This window comes from Canis lupus, unplaced genomic scaffold, assembly GCF_011100685.1.
Source record: "Canis lupus familiaris isolate Mischka breed German Shepherd unplaced genomic scaffold, alternate assembly UU_Cfam_GSD_1.0 chrUn_S657H819, whole genome shotgun sequence".
Classification (NCBI taxonomy): domain Eukaryota; kingdom Metazoa; phylum Chordata; class Mammalia; order Carnivora; family Canidae; genus Canis; species Canis lupus.
The window spans coordinates 1-20111 of record NW_023331602.1 but is presented as its reverse complement, the minus strand read 5'-3'; the positions used below and the strand labels follow the sequence as shown (position 1 = coordinate 20111).

At 33.6% G+C, this 20111-nt stretch overlaps 1 protein-coding gene and 1 long non-coding RNA gene across 2 annotated transcripts; both read right to left on the bottom strand.

Moving 5' to 3' along the window:
- Positions 1 to 1538: 1538 nt before the first annotated feature.
- LOC119879340 (tudor domain-containing protein 3-like) lies at positions 1539 to 4333 on the bottom strand. The gene is made up of 3 exons (XM_038589672.1): positions 4217 to 4333; positions 2343 to 2499; positions 1539 to 1695 (listed from the first exon to the last, which is right to left on the bottom strand). Exons 1-3 carry the CDS (start codon positions 4307 to 4309, stop codon positions 1556 to 1558), a joined length of 390 nt encoding a protein of 129 aa, XP_038445600.1. The 5' UTR covers positions 4310 to 4333; the 3' UTR covers positions 1539 to 1555.
- LOC119879341 lies at positions 4332 to 13634 on the bottom strand. The gene is made up of 3 exons (XR_005387472.1): positions 13480 to 13634; positions 11159 to 11308; positions 4332 to 4359 (listed from the first exon to the last, which is right to left on the bottom strand). It is a non-coding gene; the product is annotated as an uncharacterized LOC119879341 (long non-coding RNA).
- Positions 13635 to 20111: the final 6477 nt, after the last annotated feature.

Here is a 20111-nt window from a genome sequence, read left to right as displayed (position 1 = left end):
CCATAAAATTGCTATTCTCAGTCTCAATCTCATTATGATTTAGGAGACAGTGTAGGAGTCAAAAGCAAATGTACAGAGACAGAAAGATAAAAGAAAATCACATAAGTTCTGATTGGGAGAGTATAAAGGAAGTTGAAACAAAAATATCAAGAAGTCAGAGATTTGAAGAAGCAGTAGAGATTTTCTTACTGGCTTTATAGAAGCAAAGAAACATGTTGTGAACTGCCAATGGAGGGAGTCAGGTGGCAAGAACCTGAGAACTTCCAGGAGCTGAAAGCACTACCCAGGCAACAACAAGCAAGAAAATGGGGACTTTAGCCTTATCTACAAGGGAGCTAAATTTTTGTTAACAACCAGTGAGTATAAGAGAGGACTTCAAGCCTCAGCCAAAATCATAGCCCCAACCAAAATCATAGCCCCAAATGAAATCTTGATTTCAGGATATGAGATGTTAAGCAAATGCCCCAACAAAGTTTGCCTTGATTCCTGACTCACAGAAACTATGAGAGAATAAATTTGCAGTGTTTTAAGCCACTGACTTTGTGGTAATTTATTAAACAGTAATGGAAGACCAATACATTATGCTTTACAACCAAGAAAATATTGCTGTTGCATGTGTCTACTTACAGATCTTGTCTACATCAAACAGGTTTCTCAAAACACACTGCCTTTTCTATATAATCTAGCAATGAACTTCCATTTTCATGAAATCTGGAAACTTCAAATTTATCAAAGAATTTTATCTCCAAGCTTTCATTTACTTAAAAATATTTCTGAAAGAGAAAACTGAATTTAAAAGTGTATTTCCCTAACTTTTTAGAATTATATTTTATTTTATTTATTTATTTTAGGGGGAGTTCAGGAAGGGACAGTGAGGGAGATAGAGGATCTGAAGCAGGCTCCATACCTAGCACAGAGCCCAATGTGGGGCTTAATCTCATAACCCTGAGATGATGACCTGAGCTGAAATTAAGAGTTGGATGCTTAACCCACTGAGCCACCCAGGTGCCCCTGGAATCATATTTTAAAAACATACAATTTTAGAAAATATTTACTATATCCCATGCTTAGAAAAAAGACATACATTTCACATACTTATTTATCTTTTCAGTATTTACGTTAATCACTAAAATATATCATGTTAAGGAATACATCATATTGTGAGAGCATACTGACTCGTGTGAATATTTCATATAATATGTAATATGTGGAGAAAGAAGAGAGAGAACAATTTCACAGTCAAAATTTCATATTAGATTATATAATAATAACTTATCCAACATAACAATCTGTTTTCATAGCTAAATCTATCATCTAGTGAAGCTGGGGGAAAGAGTTGGTGATATTATCCATCACATAGTTCAAGGGCAAAATAAACTGCCTTTAAGTATTTTCAGAATGTAACAATTAAAATTCTGTTCTGTTTCTGTCAAACAAGAAATTTGTAACTAAAATTTTAACACCCAGGATAAAGGTTCATATTATCAGTTGCTTTATTAAACTCTTTTTCTGAATTATTCCAAATCAAGTTTGGTCTTTTAAAAAGAAATCTACTTTAAGTTAGCCTACCTTCCACACTCAATGTCCCCATTTTAGACTCCAAGAAATCAAATAATGTGCTTGGTGCTGATGGCCTTGCATTTCCCAGTTCCTCCTCTTCTTCAGATCTTATTCTCCCCCTGCCTTTTCCTTTACCTTAAGAAGTGAAGAAATGACATAGTTACTGTACATGCAAAAACAAAAGGAGAAAACCCACTAAAATATAATCATCAGTCATCTTAAGTTTGATTTTGTATTTCTTTCTTTTCATATTTTTCTGTGTATTTTATATCTTTTAAATAAAAAAGTTTTAAAATTATTATATTAACCAGCACCTTTAGTTCTCTAAATGATCTATTTGGAAATTTGAATTTCTTCACGTAAATTATCTCTTAATAGAAAAAATTCATTTTATAAAATTTTTCTTTAACCACTTATGCTTTAAAAGAATATAGGATTAAGGCTTGAATGACTAAAGAATAACACTAAGTAAAAGTCACGTGCTTGTTAATTTTAAAGTTTGTAAACTAGTTATACAAGGGGCAAAGTTCTAGAAATAATTAATAGAACTTACTTTATAACATTTTTTCTCTATTCTGTTAAATAAGGTATTATTAGACCTACTTTACATAAAATGAAGACAAACAGACTTGGAGTAACTTGAAAAAGTCTCCGTGGTTCCAAAATTGGGCTCCTTCCACTTATCATAAATAGAAATGAAGTTATGGTGCTTCTCTCCCCCAACAAAACCCCAGCCTGAAAAGCAAACAATACTATCTGGCACATTGCTTAATGAATTCTACCTCTCAGAGGTGGTCCTGTAACAGGTTTGTGTTTATTGCTGTTAAGAAGTACATTCAGTGCTGCTTCTAAGTTGTTGCCATTATCCATTAGAGCTTGCCTGGATGCTTCTTTACTGAAGCCCATTTCTGTTATGTGTTTCAGAGCCTTCTCATCAACCTGTAAGAAATTAAGAGCAAAACTGTGCTGATGGCCATAAATAAGCAAGGTATAAGTTTTAAACTATATACTGTTTTTTAACTAAAAATTACATCTCTTGCTTATGGAAAAAATATCATACATACAATATTCACTTGCTGCTTTTTCATACCAACAGTCAAGGAAAATATATATGATGTGGGGTTATGCCTCAAGTACTCTCTGACTTCACAACTACCATTACAAATGCATGAAAGAAAGAAAGAAGAAAGAAGAAAGAAAAAAGAAAGAAAAAGAAAAGAAAAAAAAGAGAGAGGGAGGAAGAGAAAGAAAGGAAAGGAAAGGAAAGGAAGGAAAGAAAGAAAGGAAAGGAAAGGAAATTCCCTTCCCGGCCCTTCCCTTCCCTTCCCTTCCCAGGAAAGGAAAGGAAAGGGAAAGGAGGAGGAAAATGTGTCAGAATAAAGCTTCTGAAAATAAGTGAAAACTATATAATGAAAATTTTCCTTGATTGATATTTCTATACTTCTATATCCTCAGTGGGATCAATTCCTGGAGCTCTCTACTCCATCATCTTTGTGATGTCACTCCCTTCATGTGTTTGTTACCACAACCCCAAACTGCTGGGCTCTGATGTTCCACAGCAAGATATCCTCAGAAAAGTATTCTCAATTTACTGAAATTTAAAGACTTTAGTTAAGGACCATATTTTTTTTTCAGCTCACTATATCTACTTTAACCTGAAAATTGACTTTTTTAAGAGAATGAAATGGTCATATGTTCAAGGGAGACACAGCCTGGCCCATAGTTATAAACCCATTCTCCCTGGCCAATGACTGATTTAGAAGTGGACATGTGACTTAGCTCTAGATGATAAGACATAAATGGAATTTTCTGGACATTTCATAAAATATTTTCTTATCTGATAAAATGGCCTATACTCTTTCCTTCCTGTCTTTGAACTTTTTGTGTGAAGATTTAACACACAGAGAATCCTGTAACCCTGAGAAGAAAGCCAAAAAAATCATAGAGATGCCCACCAGAGCTCCAACATTGTTAAACTACTGAATTTATCAGTCTTTGTAACCACCTACTTCTGAATTTCTAGTTATGTGAAATAATAATTCCCTATTATTTAAGCCAGTCTTCGTATTCAGTACCCTACAGATAAAATCATCTAAAGTCATTTAACCTCTAAAGGCAGAGAAAAATGAAGTCTTGTCAGTTCCCTTGTATCTGAGGACACTGCAGCATACCAAAAATAATCTGACTCCCACCATTAATCTTAAAAATCAAGGTATATTTCGCAATGAGACCATAATATACATGTACTCATTCTAATATATTTTTCCCAAAGAATGAAGCAAAACAACAAAAATCACTTCTGACAAAATTTGAGAAAGATGTGGGGAAGGGGAGGGAAAGGATGTTCCTGATGCATCATCTTATAGAATATAATCACTATGAAATATTCTCTAATTTGGTGGCTTTTTATCAATCTATTCCAAAGACATTATTTGGACATTAGAAATTTAAGAAAAATGGAAGACTTAAGTAAATTATCTTTCAAATAATTTAGATTTTCCATAAATTAATTATAATCCTTATTAAAAAGCCTTCTGAAAATTGTAAAATCTATCAATAATACACTGAACAAAGTCAGTGGTGGTTATGAGAAAACACAAAAATCAGCAAGGCAAGGAAGAACACATTAATTTTGTGGTTGATTCTTTACCCTTACCAGTTCTCTATAGACACCTTCGTGTTTCCCCTCAGATTTGGCTGACTTTTCTTTTTGTAAAATTTCTCTATTTCGGTTACCAGCAGCACTCATGTTGAGATTACTTCTAGCACCACCACACCACCTCCTCCAAATGTCTTGGTCTTTTGATAAGGGAAAGACAAAAGAGATGCAAGTAAATAACATTGAAAAATAGTTCTCAAGACTAATCTACAACTAAAACACCTAGTAAAACTGAAGCACCAAAAAGCATCTTAATTATGTTTTACATGAGAAGAATTGAATATTAACTAATTATTTTAAACAAATATCTACTGGCCATAATCTCTTCTTTTTAATCATCAAAATAAACTTAAACAGACAACAATATAGAAGAAATAAAATAGTACCAGTATCATGGATCAGGTGTTAAAATAATTCTAGGATACCATACTTTACTGATATCATGAGACCTGGGTTATATAACCAGCTATAAAGCAGGTCTACCTTTAGCAGGTACTAAACATGTCTAGGAATTGATTACATTATGCTCATGATCCAGTAATAAGGTTTAAAAAAATATTTATTCATTCATTCATTCATTTATGAAACAGAGAGAGAGAGAAACTGAAAGCAAGTCACCAGGAGTGGGAGGGACAGAGAGACAAGCAGAAGCTCCGCTAAGCAGGAAGCTGGAATTAGGGCTCCTCCCAGGATCCTGAAATCATGACCTGAGCCAAAGTCAGGTGCTTAAACCAACTGAGCCACCCAGGTTCTCCTGATTTTTTTCTTTAAGATTTCATTTATTTATTCATGAGAGACACAGAGAGGCAGAGACATAGGCAGAGGGAGAAACAGGTTCCCTGTGGGGAACCCAATGTGGAACTGGATCCCAGGACCCTGGGATCATGCACTGAGTTGAATGCAGCCGCTCAACCACTGAGCCACTCAGGCATCCTGGGATGCTCCTGATTATATGATCTTAAAAAGTAAACAAATCATATTAATTTTAACACTAGATTAAAATGCTCCTTACTAACTTATTATTTACATTAATTATATAATATGCTATCTTACCAACTATATATAAAAACTTTAAAGTCTGTGTTTCTTATTTTGCCTGATTTATTTGAATAGTTATGTTTAATCACATTTGAAAATCTGATTTGATCTTACTTTTATTAAAACTATTGTGGAAAGACTAGAATGTAAAAATGTTAGTTTGGAAAGATATAAATTCATGACTGAAAAGCAGCCCACTGCTGTTACTTGTACAATATCAAATTAAACACCTGGTTATGCAATATCCTTATAGTTCTAGTAGATCTAATAAAAGAGAAAGAAGTCAAGACTTGCTTTTTATTAGTGATAATAACAGTTTTACATGTGTTTTGAAATTATGACAGTAAGAAAACATTCTAGATATAAATTTATATAACACTGGGAAATTATTTTGAATCAGATGAAAATATAAAGAAATAGAAAAATGATATAAGCATTAACCAGACAATACATTAAATATTGATTAGGTAGTTGATACACCACAATATTTATATTTTATTTAAATCAAAATTAAAACTACATCTTCAAAGACCAAAGTTGCATTTTTAGATTCATTCAATTTTTGGTTTATGCAATAGATTTGGAATGTCTTGACAGTCATCACTTATAAAACCATAAAGAAAAATGGGAGTTCATATTATTGTGACATAAAGTTTATTAGACTGGGATATAGTGGAGTATAGTTAAGAACATAGGCTTTGGAACTTGACAAGACTGGGACTAAATCTTTGCTCAGCCACTTACTAGTTCCTGCCTTCAGCAAGTTACTTCCATCTCCTGTAAGACAGCTTTCTCATTCTTAAAACAGGGATGAGAAAACCTACTTCATTGGGATGTTGTAAGAATGAAATGACATCAATAACACAAAGTGATCAATTTAGTAACTGGCACATGGTCAAACACTCAGAACCCATGGCAACATTAACTGTTTCACCTGAATATATTAAAACATAATTACCTGAGAACTTGGACACTGATGTGTTCCAAATTAAATATATTTCTGGAATTTAAATTCTATAACTCCAAAAGTACTTTTTCTTTTGGTACTAGTAAAACAGTCCCATCTTCTGGATGCTTTTCTTTCTTATTTTCTTTTTCCATTTTTATGGATTAAACAATAAGATAAATAAATTTTCAGAATTGCTTTTCACTGTTTTAAAAGTTGCCACTCACTAAACATAAATAGCTAGAAACAACACAACTTAAACATTACCCATAAAGTAAATGGTGTCCTTTATGAGTGACACCATCTTGTCCGTACTGTACAATTTACTGTGAAATCATCATGAAAAGAAACTCAAGTGGGTCCCTAATGCTCCATAGCAACCTCACTTTATTTCCTTACCCCATCCACCCTTCCAATTTTCTAGACCACTATTTTACATATTCCTCTTACTCCTCAAACCTCCAACATCTTCTCCATGTCACCGTTGACCTTGCTGACTTCCTCACTGAAAAAAACTGAAATAATCATTACAGAACTTGCATAGATTTTCACCACATCAACCCACCCACTGATATCTGCATACTTACTTTCTCTTAACACTGTATATTTTACCATCCACATGAATATCTAGAGGAATCTAAAGGAAATGAATTCCCCAACTCTACATTATGTCTCAGACCACATCTTACATGATCTTTCAGCAGCTTTTGACAAGTACAATACTCCTTCCTCCAAGATGCAATTTCTGCATTCTCTTGTTTTGACACTAACTTCCTGGTTGCACCTTGTCTGGTTCAACCTTTTTCATCCAACCTCTAGTACAAACAGGGTTCATTTGTTGCCCCCATTTTCTCTTCTCTTCAGCACTCATTTGATGATCTCATTTAGCTTCATGATTTTCAAAGGGCATTCATATATCTACTACTTCCAAATGTGTATCTCTTCCAAAGCTCACTTTTTAAATTACACTCTTCTGTCTCACTGCCTATGAAGCCACATGGATGTCTAACAGGCACACTTCAACATTAATATGTTCAAAACAGAATATCAAATCTTTACTCTCAAATCCATTCCACTATAGTCTTCCCCAATTCAAAATGAGCAACTCTAACCTGCCAACTTCTCAGGGCAAAACCCTTGGAATCATTCATGACACCTCTTCTCATGTACCACATTTGGTATCTCAGAAATGGTGACAGCTCTACTTTGAAAATTCCAGAATCTGACTACTTGGCACCACTTAGACAGGTGCCATCTTTATCCAAGATACCATTATTTTTCCCTCCTCGGCTTACTTTAAACAATTTTCTAGCTCATCTGACTCAATTTTCTGCTCTAAAATCTACTCTGAACCTAGCAGCCAGAATTAGCCTTTTAAAGTTGATGTTACTGCTGTGCTGAAAAACCCTTTAAAGACTCTCATTTCTCTCTCAATGAAGGTCAGTGTTTTTAACATGGCTTACAGAGCCCTACATACACTGGCCTCCAACCTCCATTATCACTCGACTTTATATTCTACTTCTTGTCCCTTTGTTCTCTCTGCTTCCACTGACTACTTTCCTATTTCTTGAACATATACTCCTGCTGTTGAACCTTTGCAAAGGCTTTTTCTTCTTACATAACCATATAGCTAATTCTCTTACCTCCTTCAAGTCTTGGCTCAAATCTCATCATCCTGAGACCTAATCAAATTACAATATTTAAAACTGAAATCTGCAACTTACTTATTTAGCATGTTTATATTACTTAGTGTCCTTACTAGGATGTAAACTACACAAAATTTAAAAGAATAGTCAATTTCTGACCATCCTATTTATTTTCCTCCCAAAAGGTTTATTTGTCACATTTAAAGTACAAAATCAAATACACAGATCCAAATATTGAACCATGTATACATATCTATTCATATTACTTGGACCACACAACCCATCTGTACATTCTAATCTAGTCACCAACACTATCTTCTGAGTAAAAAGCATAACCTCTAAAAAAACAAACTTTATTATTAGTAACACTGCTAAAGGTAAACTATTTTCACTTTATCATTTGGAAGGACAGAAAACAGATACTGTGCAGGAAGTGGGGAATTTCTAAGTATAAATCCAGTATGTCTACATGGGCTTCTTAAAACATACTCTATAGGAATAATCAATAGATGAATTTTGCCAAAGTCTTTGGGCATATTAAGTATAAAAGAAACATAAGTTATGAGAAAAAACTTTGTTAATTAGTTACATTCCAGAGTTTTTATTTTGGTTTTTAATGCAAAGAAAGGACTTAATTTTGTCTAACAGTACAGCATTTCTAAGTCCTATTTTCTATAGAATTGTAATGAATTTTGGGGGAGATACCTGTATCTTAACCATCCTATTAAAAATGCACCCCATCCCCAACTGGCATTCCCAACTCTCCAACCTACTCTACATTTTTTTCTTCTAATAGCACTTACCAACATCTAACCTACCACATAACTTAGTGTGCTAACAGTCTGTCTCCTTTACTAAAATATAAGATTGATAAGGGCAGAGGTCTTTCATCTATTTTGTTCACTGATTTAACCTAAGCATTTAAAACACTTCCTAGGAGGGTCCTGAGTAGCTCAGTTGGTTAAGCATCCAACTCTTGATTTTGGCTCAATTCATGATCTCAGGGTCATGAGATAGAGTCCTGTGTTGGACTCTGCATGGGGTGTGGAGCCTGCTTAAAATTTTCTCTCTCTCTCCCTCTGCCCCTCCCTGCCCCTTCACACTCACTCTCCTCTCTCAAAAATAAAAAATAAAAAAATCCACACTTCCTAGCATATAGATTTTCAAAAGATATTTGCTGAATAAAGGAAAAAAATAAACAAAAATCATGGCTTGATCATGTACAGTAGACTCTACTAAATCCACATTGTTTATATGGATAATCATAAAACATCTCTTCAGTATAATTACAGTGTTATATGATTTGGCTGTTCAGACATTTAGATTAAATATAAATCTAGGCAGCCCGTGTGGCTCTGCGGTTTAGTGCCGCCGTCAGCCCAGGGTGTGGTCCTAGACTCTCGGGATCGAGTCCCGCATCGGGCTCCCTGCATGGAGCCTGCTTCTCCTTTTGCCTGTGTCTGTCTCTCTCTCTCTCTCTGTGTCCCTCATGAATAAATTAATAAAATCTATAAATAAATACATAAATACATAAATATCTGTGTGTGTGTATGTAGGTGTACTTATCTCTATAGAGAAACATATAGATACAGGGATAATCTACATAGATACAGGGATAATCTACTATAATGCATATAGGTTTAGTCCTAGATTTGCCACTGAGTACACTAGGCAAGTTCAGTTAGTTTCGAACCAACATCAGTTCCCTCATATATAAATTGGGAAGTTTTAAGCTTCTTCAGAAACTAGGATTCTTTACTTATCAAATATTATGTAAAATATAATGTGATCAATTATGACTTTAAAAAATGAAGCATATTACAATATAACTATATTCTAACAAATAGCTATAACCACATCAAACAAAATTTTGGGAGGAAAGTTTGTGTGAGAAAAATGTACATCAAAGGAACCACTTTCCTATAATCATTAAGGAATTGACATATACTCAATATACTCTTTTTAAAACTTCATAATTTTAATAGCTTTTTGGGAAAGAAGAAATATATTTTATGTGAACTATGCAAAATATATTAATTTCAAAAACATTAAAAATTATTTTTAAAAAATGTACCTTAGAACATAGGAAATACTAAAGAATACCAATAGTTACATTTATTGAGTGCTCTTAGTTGAAGGAAGATTTGATCTGTGTCATACAGGGTTCTAAATGTTTTAAAGATTATTGATTTAATTCTCACAGCAACCATATGAAGTGGGTACCATTATTATTCCCTTTCATCAATGAAGAAAAATAAGGCATAAAACACTAAGTAAACAACGCAAAGTTGTCAGCAGGATATGCTTCCAGGATGTCTGATTCCAGAACTTGTGCTCTTGGGCCCTACATTAGATTGATAATAGAAAAACACTGCAGGAAGAACAATCAAAATGCAATAAGTCTCTTACTTATACTTCAAATTTAAATAGGAAAGTAGTTGCTAGCTAAGCTTCTAATGAATAAAGGAAAGTATTTCAATCTCACTGATTAAGAAAAGTCTGTCTAAGCAACTAATTAATGAACTAAAATATCTTATCAAAGTCTAAAATCAATAAATAACTAGAAAAAACACCTATTTCAAATAAGCAGGAAAGCTTAAATAATGAAAAGAAAACCATTTGGCTGTTAATAGAACATGATGGATTACATGTGTATATAAATATATATGATCCAAAGAAAAAATTATTTTTTACTTAGTAGGTTGAAGAATGAAAACTAACAAAAATGTTAATCCTTGAACCATTGATTTATCCTCTGATTTTTACCTGCACTCCTCAGAAGTGGCATTTAGCCCAACTAACAAAACTAATTCTGCCATAATGCAAAGTGTCATGTTCAGTTGCCACTCTATTAAGAAGAAAGGAAGAAGGAGAAAAGGGTAGTTTGTTAGCAAGAATTGTCAAAGAGAGGGCACTAGAGTGGCTCTTAAGCATCTGCCTTGGCTCACTCAGGTCATGATGCTAGAGTCCCAGAATGGAGTCTCGGATTGGGTTCCCTGCTCAGCAGGAAGTCTGCTTCTCCCTCTCCCTTAGCTCCTCCCCCGTTCATGCTCTCTCTTTCACTCACTCGCTCTCTCACAGATAAATTACAAAAAGAAAAAAGAATTGTCAAGGAGATTAAGAAAAAGAATGTATGAGCAAAATGTGTAAGCTTAAGACTCCATAAGTTACCATGGCATTTCTACTGATGAAATATGCAAGAAGAATGTCAAAGTTACCTTCTATAAAAAGACAATAATGATTATGAGTAACCTAAATAGAACATACTGATAAGAAATAAGAGAAATTTATAATGATTTAGTTTGTTACTTCTTTGCTCTTTGCAACTTCCGCAATAGCAGCAGTCCTTTGCTTTTCAAATTCATCATTATCATTTGTTTGTTTGGCAGGCATCGTAACTTGCAATGTCTTTCTTCGGTCAAGTTCTCTACTATCCACTTGGACGTGGGATATGCACTTCTGGTAACAATAAATAAAAATAAAACATTTCAGTATTTCCAAAAGAGATTCAAGTTTTTCATAAGAAAATAATACCTCAAAAGAAATGTTTGTGTCACAACTGAGAACTCATAAAAATATATTTTTTTCTGAAAGATTTAAAAATAAAGTAGAAAATTAATTAAAGTAACTTTTAAGTCAATATAACTGTAAATAAAATAAAATGTAAAGCTACATAAAAATGGCCATCTAAAATAGGACACATATTTAAAACATACAATAAACCAAGAGATTTAAATTGCTTTTTTAGGATAATGACTTGAAATAATCTTACATTTCAAACAATCTATATTATTGTACAAGAGAATATAAGTTTAGTTTCTTTTGAGGGGGCAGAATAAGTTTAGTTTCTTATTAAGAGTTTGATTTCCATATTATGCCACAATATGTTTGTGAGGGTTAAGGAATATGGTTATTTTAAATATAAAGAGCTCTCTCTGAATTTATAAACCAAAAACTAAACACATATCTGCTCTCTCAATCAGGCTACAAAGTTTTCGATTTTTAGTTTCAGAAGACAAATTAAGAAAGTTATCACTGCTGAAAAATAAGCCCTGAATTCTGCTCTCCCTCCCAATCCTAGCAGTAAAAATCCTACAAAATGAACCTTGTCTCAACTTACTAATAAAAAAGAAAAACATGCTCTCAAACAAATATGTTACATAAATACAGATTTTTGGCAATGTAAATATATCCTGTCGATACCAGAACACATTCTGCATAATCTATCTTTAACCCATGTACAAGGCTACAATAAACATGGAAAGAATTTTTCAGAATGGACTCTTGAAAGTAATTAGATTATAAGTCTGAGCAATTCATGAAATTTTATCAGCAATATGTTTAAGAAGAAAGCAAATTCTTGCAAACATAGATTTATTAGATTCAAATGCAAATTATTAGACTGTTTATGCTCTGTTTCCATTCTGAAGGTTCATTATGACTTTGATAGAAGAGAGACAGTATCAACATGGATCAGACTCTAGGGCATCATGCCTCCTCTCATCTTGACTGTGTCTTGCTCCAAAGCATGGTAAAATCAACATATTTTTAAAGTATTTTCAAAACAGACATGATGCAAGAATGACTTTTAATTTTGAGTAACCCTACAAAAATATTTTTGAAAAGTATGTGTCAACTGATTCTACCCATTTATCTGCTGATCAACTAGATATCTTTTTATCACCAAAATTTTTTTAAAAAGCTGTTATGCTATAGATTTCTGTTTCCCACTTGTATCCCTAAGTCATCTTCGTTCTGAGCTAGCATTCTCAAAGAAAAATAAAGAGCAAACACAAAAAAGATTACCGACAGCTAAATGCTGGTGCCATCATGAAGCAAAGAGAAAGCTGTCACAGGGATTATTCTCAGACTCAGCAGGGATAAAGTAGGGAAAGGCTGCAGGAGACTGTTGTAAACAATTTGATGCTGAGTACAATCAGGAAGACCCAAGATACTCACCAGCCAAGGAATTACCTCAGTGTAACATTTTGCAGAGGGAGGATTAAAAATAGGAAGTAGAATACTTTTAGCTTTTATGAAAGAAGGATCAGAGCTGCTGTGGTTTAAAAAATAAATACCAAATAGAAATTAAATTAAGCTCTTGACTGAGATGGGTATTTGGATCAAGAGAGAAGAACAGAATCCAAGAGAGGACAGCTGGGACAGCAGGCCCTACTGGAGTGCAGTGATGCCCCTCCCTGCCTCTGTGTTCTCACCTTTATGTCTCAACCTTCTGTTGATACTTTTATTTTCTCTCTCCCTCTTTTGTTTTTACTGACAAAGTAGGAAATTAGAACATACATTTGTCTTCTTACTTTCGAATTTTTCTCTCTCTTAAAAGAAAAAGGCCTCTCCCCATCCTATCTTAATTCATTATTAAGTTGCTCTTCAGGTGCGCCTCTTAATTGTTTCAATCTTTGTGTTAAGAGTTCTTGAGAAAAGAATCTACACCAATATTTTAATTAAAGAAAAAACTCCACAACTATTAAATTTCTGTATTTAATGTATTTCCACATAACACCCATGACCTCTAAATGAATAGTTCTGCACAAAACTAAACACTGTTTGAATACAAATGAAAAACAATTTTTTGCTGATTAAAATTCATTTGCCAACATGAAAGTCATTACCTGTCCAAAAGGCACAAAAGGAGGTGGTCCACCTTCAGTTCCAATATTACTTCTATTGTGTTTTGACAAGCTCTGTGAGAAAAGCGAGTCATGAAACAGAAATTATACAATTTACAATGTACCAGGAATCCACTTACTTTTGTAGGTTACATGGAACAGGAAAAAAAAAAGCCTTCTATAGATTATTTCAAACTACATAATACACTTCATGTAATTAGGCAAAGGTTCTCTCCCCACCTTCCCATACTAAACTACACATTCACATACAATTTTCAGAAGTACTTATCAACCTTCTCCCATAAAGAGAAAATAGTTAAAAACAAAACAAAATGCTTCCTCAACAAGGAGTAAATCCAGACAATAAGCATTGTTAATAAGAATTTCACTTTAAAGTATATTAAAACTATAATCTGACAGACAAATATTACCTGGAAATTATCTTCAAAATAAATTTTTAGACATAAAATCTATTAACCAAAAACATACTTGTGACCTTGTGATAATATATATATATATTTTTTTTTTTTTTTTTTTTTTTTGGCCTTCTTCCCCAGTTCCTGGAACAGAGCTCCTAAAAACCTTGGAATATCCTGAGAGATAGGGGTAAGAGGAGCATCTTCTGTTATTCATAATATGCTTCTTTGACAATACCTGAGTTTATGCTAATGAGGGGACTATTAATGGGCCCCCAGATAGCTCCAGGATGGGGCTAGCTGCCAGAGGCACCAATAATGTGATCAGAAAGTGGAGGAGACTGAACTAATCACCAATGTCCAATGGTTTGGTCAATCATATGCATATAATGAGCCTCCATGAAACGCGTAACAATGAGGTTCTGGGAACTTCCAGGTTGGTGAGCATATCCGTGTGCTGCGAGGGCAGAGCACTCCCAATTCTACAGGGACAGAAGCTCCTGTGCGTGGGACCCTTCTAGATCTTGTATTTCTTCATCTGGCTGTTCATTTGTATCTTTTAGAACATCCTTTATCATAAACCTGTAATAGTAAGTAAAGTGTTTCCCTGAATTCTGTGAGCCATGATAGCAAATTATTAAACTTGAACAGGGGGTCATGGGAATCCCCAGTTTGTAACCACATTGGAGAGACAATAGGTAACCTGGCAGGCCCACTATATGCACTGGCATCTGAAGTGGGAGAGCAGTCTTGTGAGACTGAGTCCTTAAGCTGCCGGGTCTGTACTAACTCTGGGTAGTGTCAGAAGTGAATTAAATTTTAGGACATCCACTTGGTGTCTATAGAGAAGGAGAGAATTGCTTGGTGTGTAAATCCCACACATTTGGTGTCAAAATGTTGTGACTAGCAATAGTTCATAGGGATACTTATGATAAAAGTGATTTCTAATTATTTAAAGAGGTCATATTATTATAGTTCATGATTTGGAGGTTACTTTTAATTACAGTAAAATTTCCTCAATAAAGTCTTGTTTTTCAAACCAATTATACCTTGAAGAACTATTCAACCCCTTGCTCTTTAATAAAGTTAAGCTTTCAAACCCTACTAATTTTAGTTTCCTTTTTTCCTCTTATATTGAAGACTAGAGAGATAACAACATATTATAAAAATGGAAAAAAAGTTTCCTCCCAGCAAAATAATTTCTCACGTCATAAAGTCCTTCAAAAGCATCATAAGAAATCTTCTGAAGGACTTCTTTCAGTCATCTACTCCTCCTATTTGTTTCATTTTTGAGATGTTAACATGTCTATTAAGTACTAGTTGTCATTTAATACATCTTTTCACCTTAAAATTTTTTTGTGTATCCCTAATAATTATCATTAGAAAATATTATGCTTAAAATATGCTGTTAAATAGTGGGTGGAAAGAAGTTTTAAAAAATCATGTGCACTTTTCAAACATATTCTTGGAGTTCTCGATTATGTAAAGAATACTACACATTTTAGATAACTTATATAAAGAATGCTAAGACTACAAGTGCCTGAGTGATACAGTTGGTTAAACATCCGACTCTTGATTTTGGATTAGGTCAAGATTTCAGGGTCATGAGGTTGAGCTCTGCATCAGGCTCTGTGCTCAGCAGGGAGTCTGTTTGAGATTCTCTCTCTCTCTACCTCCCCCACCCCCTGCTCACTCTCTCATGCTCTCTCTCTCTCTCAAATAAATAAATCTTAAAAAAAAAAAAGAATGCTAAGACTAAAGGCAGCAATACTACTCAGTTGATTAAGCAAAGAATAATTTAAACTGTATAGGAATGTCAGATTTCTATACAAGCTACAGTTAAGATGTTAACCTATTTAAAACAAAAACAGCAAATGCCTAGAGTTATCTAGGGGTCCTTTCCTCAGGTTCACTTTAGATATAAGAAAAGGATTATTCAAAATCAATCATTTCAATTTATTCTCTAACTTCCTTAAAAAGCTCACATAAGCTACGAATAATACCATCTCTCAATACATATTATATGATTTAAAACACAGAGTTTCTACTTCTCATCCTGATGAATATATAAAAGTCAGACTTTATCTACCTCTATAAACAAATAAGAATCTGGGCAGCATATAAGAAACAACCGTTTTAAGACATAGGAGAGTAAGTAGTGCAGGCCTATAATCCCTCAAAGAGAAAAAAAAATACAAAACAGATGGAGCTCTGAATTACTGCTCAGAAGCATGATGCAGGCAGGGAGCACAAGGAACCAATTTGAGAATATCAATTTCATAGTTCAGGCAGGCTGAAGCAACTGAAAGTTGTAGGGCAGAGTTTTGTAAAAGAGGGACCCGTAGAGAAGACAGACTCCAGAAACCAATAGATGAATTCCTGACCTCACTGCTGAGAACCAGAATGAGCAAAAAACAACTGCAAGGTGTAAGCTTCCATTTATAATAGCATCAAAAAGATAAATACTTGGGGATATTTGAGTAAAGAGACTGAAAGTCATAAAAAATTGCTAAAAGAAATTAAAGATGATACCAATAAATGTAAAGATATCTCATGGTCATTAATTCAAAGAATTAATACTGTTAAGATGTTAATACTCATTTTAAACATAAGAGACTCAATCACAGGAAACAAACTGAGGGTTGCTGGAGGGGAGGGCAGTGGGGGGATGGGGTAACTGGGTGCTGAGCATTAAGGAGGGCACATGATGTAATGAGCACTGGGTGTTATATAAGACTGGTGAATCACTAACCTCTACCTCTGAAATCAATAATATATCATATTTAATTAATTGAATTTAAATAAAATTTTTAAAAAAGATGTCAATACTATTCAATGTGGTCTAGAGATTCAATGCAATTCCTATAAAAATCCCAAGAATTATTTTTGCAGAGATAGAAAAATTTATCCTAAAATACATATGGAATCTTAAGGGATCCTGAATAGCCATAACTATCCTGAAAAAGCCTCACACTTCTCAATCATACAACTTACTACAAATTTCTTTAATCAAAACAGTATGGCACTGGCATAAAGACAGACATATGAAACAAGAAAATAAAGAACCCAGAAATAAACCCTTGCTTGCATATATGGTCAAATGATTTTTGATGAGAGTGGACAAGACCACTGGAGAAAGGAGAGAAATGGTAGTGGGTTAATGGATATCCACATGCAAAACAATGAAATTGGACCTGTAATTGTATCATATGCAAAAAACATTAATTTAAAGTGGATCAAATACCTAAATTTAAACCCATAAAACTCTTAGAAGAAAACACAGAAGCAAAGTTTCAGGACACTGGATTTAGCAACGAATTCTTATATATGACACCAAAAGCACAGGCAACCAAAAAAAAACAAACAAAACGAAATTAAACTTCATCAAAATTAAAAACTTATGCATCAAAGGACATTATCAACAGAGTGAAAAGGTAGCCCACAGAATGTGAAAAATATTTGTAAATCCTATATCTGATAAAGAATTGATATCCAGAAAATATCAGGAACTCATGACAAAAAACTAAACAAACCAGTTAAAAAATGGACAAAGAACTTAAACATTTCTCCAAAGAAGATATACAAATGGCCAATGAAAGGCTACTAAATATCACTAATCATTAGGGAAATACAAATCAAAACCACAATGAGATTCCACTTCACGTGTTAAGACGGTTATTATAAAAAATTAAATTAAATAACAAGGATTGGCAAGGATGTAGAGAAATTAGATCTCCTGTGCATTGCTGGTGGGAAATAAAATGGTGCAATCACTGTTGAAAACAATATGGCAGTTACTCAAAAAATTAAACATAGAATTAACCATGTGATCTAGCAATTCTACTTCTGGTTATATGCCCAAAAAAAACTGAAAGCAGAAAACTGAACAGGTATTTGCACAACCATGTTCATAACAGCATTGTTCACAATTAGCCAAAACGTAGGATCAACCCTAATGTTCATCAATGGATGAATGACAAAAACACTGTCTGTCTATACACACACACACATACACACACACACATATACACACATACACACAATGGAATAGTATTCAGTCTTAAAAGTCAGGCAGTTCTGACACATGCTACAATATGGATGAACGCTGAAAACATTATGCTATGTGAAATAAGGCAGACTTATATGAAGTACCTAGAGTGGTTGAATTCATAGAGCAAGAAAGTAGAATGGTGACTGCCAGAGACTAAGGGTGGCTATAGGGAGATGCGAAGTTATCTCAGGAGTACAGAATTTAAGTTTTGGTACACAAAAATTCCAGAGATGGATGGTTGTGATGATTGTGTTAACAATATAAGTGTACTTAATGCTACTAAATTTTCACTTAAAATGGTTACAATGTTAAATTTAATGTTACGTATATATTACCATACATACACACACAAAGAAAAAAAATACAAATACAAATCTGTCATGGGAACAGGGTGAGGGGGCACTAAAATGTTCCAGAAACTACATTACTTCTTAAATTACATCTGGTTCAGAACTCTCTAGAACTTGTCTTTATCCAACATACAAAACATTCTGAGGTTTGAGTTTTTCTTCTTTTTCATCCCCTATTACCAATTCATTTAAACTGTGTGCTACAACAAGTGCTCACAGTTTAAATACTGCCCAATGTCCCCTTGCGCTATTTATTTTACAAAACAGGGCCCTCTTCCAAAATTAATTCTGTGGTTTATGGTTTCTGTGTGTACATCTGACTTCTATGTGTACTACCTGCCAGAGGCTTATTAAGTAATTAAACTCTCCATGGTTTCTATATCACTATGGTTACCAAATCAAAACAGCAACAACAACCATGAAACCAAAGAGAACTATAATCATATTAAGATGTTTTTAAATGCTTTTTAATGTATATTTTAATTGCCTCCTAACAAGAAACATTAACAGCTTTCAGGAAACAAAATGCAAACGATATAATAAAACATTACAAGGACAACTATCAAACTACTAATAATCAATATGTATGTGTGTGTTTTAGGGGTGAAGAAGTTTCTAGGAATGTTTAACTGACTTTACAGTTAATGAGGTAATTTTGGCTGGGGTTAGGAAAATAATATAAGGTACTGATCTGACTTGAGATCAGATCTGACTTGCATCTTAACACATTTTTAAAAATCTCTAATAATAAAAATACAATTTATTAACTTGGGAAAAGAAAGAGCTACATGAAATGGGTGAGATTTCTCTGGGAAATTCAGAGTTCATAAACTTGGCTATTTATGTAAAACTATCAAGCCACTTCTGAATTACTTGCTTTTATAACATTTTAACTAAACAATGCAGTTATGGAACATTATCTTATACTGCATAGTACTGCAGACCTAAATGTAGCTCATTAGTATCATAAGTAATGAGTACTAAGGAATAAAAATGTGCCTAAATGTCTTTATCTATTTACCTCCCAAACAGAGGCACTTTCAAACTAGGACATAGAAAAGAATAAGGTATCATAAAATAGCAAAAGCTTCTATTGCTAGGCTCCCTTGGCTCATTGGATAATAGGAAAGATTTGAGGGAGCACAAGAACATCAATTTTAGCAAAGAGTAATTAGTTTTATCTGCTTTGTAATTCACTCATTCCACCATCAATTGTTATAAAGTTTTTTGTATGTAAGAATCAAGGCTTTCCTTTAGAGATGGGAAGTCTAAGAGCTCTCTAATCATAAAATAAGTTATTTAACAGTTTTTAAGTCCATTTTCTGATCTATATGGACATAATACTCTTTCATAATACTGTTAGGAAGATTACATGGTATACTGATGAGAAGAGTCCAGCATAATACCTACAGATTGTTCAACAAATATTCATGCAATTAAACAAAGCCACAAACAATTCTAACCTCAAGAAGCTTATAATCTATTAAAGGATGTAAGTAAACATAATTTTAATTCTAGGTAAAAATAAATGTGTTTTTGATACAAATAAAATGTTCTAAGAATTCCATAAGGTCAACTACTTCACTTGGTGAAGAAGTAAGCATTTGACCAGGGTCAAAAAGCATGGGGGCAATTTGGCAGGTGTCAGAAAGAAATTAAGATGAATGATATAAATTGAGAAAAGTTTTTTTTCCCCAAAAAAGTATAACCGAGGAAAGCATAGAGAATCAAAGAAAGATTTGGCTAGAGCAAATCCATGCAAAATAATTAGAAAGTTAAAAAGGAATTGGAACTAGGGCTAGACGTAAACAGCCTTGA